Genomic DNA, 2,560 nt, shown 5'->3' with positions numbered 1-2,560 from the left:
TAATAAGCTTTTTATCAAAATATGAAATCAGATTATCTCTGTTTTCTATTACTAATAATTCAGTATAATTTAAGTTACTTAAAAATAATAAGTGTGAGGATATTAGTGTTATATGGTATTGTGACAGTATTGTATAGAATTGTGGTGGCAAAGAGTCCTGGCACACTTCACAGTTTTATAGAGAAGTAATGCAGTCCTACATCATATTATTCAAAACAATTAAAAACATTGTGGCTCTGCAATATTAGGCGTGCCACAATGTTTCCTACGGCATACTAACTGACAACTTGCGCATTCTAGATGGCTGCAGCTGTTGGCAGAGTGACTGAGCTGAACAACACATCTTACTGTTTGAGTGTAACAAACAAGGCAGCTTGTTCTCCACTCTGGACAAGTAAAGTAAGGGCTGAGTGCTGCTGCTGATGTTGACGAAGGAGAAGACTACAGGCACGATGTAGCATGTAAATGCACTGGCATCATAATACTTCTGGAATGGAAAAAGAGCTACAGGTGGGAGGTAATTAAACACTATAGTAGCCAGAATAGAAAGAACTATCTTGAAGGCCTTCTTCTTCATGGGGTGCATCTCATCTTTCCCTGGTCCAGATCGCTTCAGTGCCCACAGGATGGAGATGTTACAGAAGATCATGAATGCAAAGGAAGCCAGGATGCTGGCAGTAAATATCTTGTCAAAGTTCTCAATCTCAGTCCCTTTGAAAGCCTTGGTGATGGAGTAGGCTAACGTGATGGCCAGCACCACCACTGACAGGCCTGCTCTGTATTTGTGATCTTTGAGGCCTGTGAAAGCAATGGGGTGCAGCACAGCTATGTACCGGTCTAAACAGATACAGGAAAGAAACAGGGGACTTCCCATATCTTTTATACCATAGGCAAACCTCTGAGCAGCCTTGGCATCATTGCTTTGAAGCACATATATATTAATTAGGCCCAGAGGGATCATGCAGCCAAAAAGTCCATCTAGAACAGCGAGGTTAAAAATGAAGATATCTGAAGTGGAGGATTCATTTTTGTGTTTCAGTAAAAGCCACATGACCATTATGTTGGCTGGTATACCCAGAAAAACATTGAAAATCTGCACTCCTAAGTCAAATAGAAGACCAGCAGGCATTTCCTCACATCCATCAAACGGTTCCCATATATTGCCTGAAGCATTGATCTTGCTGTTGTTGAAGGAGGAGGTTGAGTCTGAGTAGGAGGAATGTGTCATAGTTTATAGCAGAAGAATTGCAGTCCAATCAGCAACATCTAGAAAAGTGAAATGGAGAACCATTTTAAAATGTTAAGCACGAAGAACAGGCCACCAACATAAAGAATTGGACCAAAATAAATTAGAAAGATGACAAGACTAAATCAATAAACTTAAGGAACCATTGGGATGTTAACAGCTGTAGATGTAAAAGGGTGGGTAACTTAATTTGATAATGGAATTAAATGAGAAGTTATGTTCCAGTAAATGTTGTATTTTTTTTAATAAAACAGTTGTTTGGTGGAGAGTTTTGATTTGTAGATAGATATATCACTTTATTGTCCAAGTTTCCACTTACAAGGAATTTGACTTGGTGAGTTGCTCTTACGCTGTATACATACAGACCTACCATATATACTGTACATAGACACATAAATCACAATATACATTTCAGGAACTAGAGGAAAAATATGTATTGGACTTCAAGAATGTGTCAAAGCTCTACCTACGTGTGACAACCCCATACATATATACATATTTGTAGATGATAAATAAACTGGCCATATCCAGATATCCAGATACAGATAATATTATTATATTATACAGATAATATTATTTTTTCTCAAACTTGTGTAGCTGTCAAAACAAACAGTACTATAAGCTAAAGCAATAGAAATACTAAAGCATTAGAAATGATTATGCTAAACAGCCCTTTCAGTTGAGCTGTTCAAACCATGTCCAGCTCCTTTCCAATAGCATTCCCTCAGGCTGTAACAGAATCAGTTGATTTTCTCAGAAATGGCATATCAATAGGTTAGCCTGTGATTTTATATATTTTACATATATTTTAATACAAGATGGCACTTGGTGCTCCCAGTTGCATCATTATTGAATATTATGTTTAATGGGTTTCTTGTTTTCTCCTGCCTCACACATTATGGAATCCTTCACCACAGAGTTCTGTGATGACAAGATCATCATGCTACTGCACAGCAAATATAATGAACAATTGAATTAATAATCACTGCTTATTAGCTTATTTGTTTTACTTACAAGTCATAAAACTTTCAAAATTCAAATCATAATACATATCCCCAGTTTGGTTTAATATACAGTATACTAAGTAACTTATCACTCTATGCATGCTTTTAGAAAAAGCAACAAAAGAGGACTGCATACAAGGAAAAGCGCCTGTTAACCACAGTAAAATATGATGGTGGATCATTGATGCTTTGGGACTGTTTGCTGTTAGAGGTCCAAGGGCTCTTGTTAAGATCAAAGGCATATTGAATTCCACTAAGAACCAGGATATTTTAGCCCACAACCTGGCTGCCTCTACCAGGAGGTTGACTT

At 37.3% G+C, this 2,560-nt stretch overlaps 1 protein-coding gene across 1 annotated transcript; it reads right to left on the bottom strand.

Annotated features, from left to right (window-relative positions):
• Positions 1 to 265: 265 nt before the first annotated feature.
• Positions 266 to 1,228, bottom strand: LOC107075897 (G-protein coupled receptor 4-like). Its single transcript, XM_015338907.2, has one exon. It carries the CDS (start codon positions 1,226 to 1,228, stop codon positions 266 to 268), a length of 963 nt encoding a protein of 320 aa, XP_015194393.2.
• Between the last annotated feature and the right edge of the window lie 1,332 nt (positions 1,229 to 2,560).

The sequence above is a fragment of the Lepisosteus oculatus genome, chromosome 18 (assembly GCF_040954835.1).
Source record: "Lepisosteus oculatus isolate fLepOcu1 chromosome 18, fLepOcu1.hap2, whole genome shotgun sequence".
Lineage (NCBI taxonomy): Eukaryota > Metazoa > Chordata > Actinopteri > Semionotiformes > Lepisosteidae > Lepisosteus > Lepisosteus oculatus.
This window is presented reverse-complemented; position numbering and strand designations above follow the sequence as displayed.

Coding starts and splice junctions, on each gene's coding strand:
- LOC107075897 (XM_015338907.2), bottom strand. CDS start 1,228: ATGACACATTCCTCCTACTCAGACTCAACCTCCTCCTTCAACAACAGC.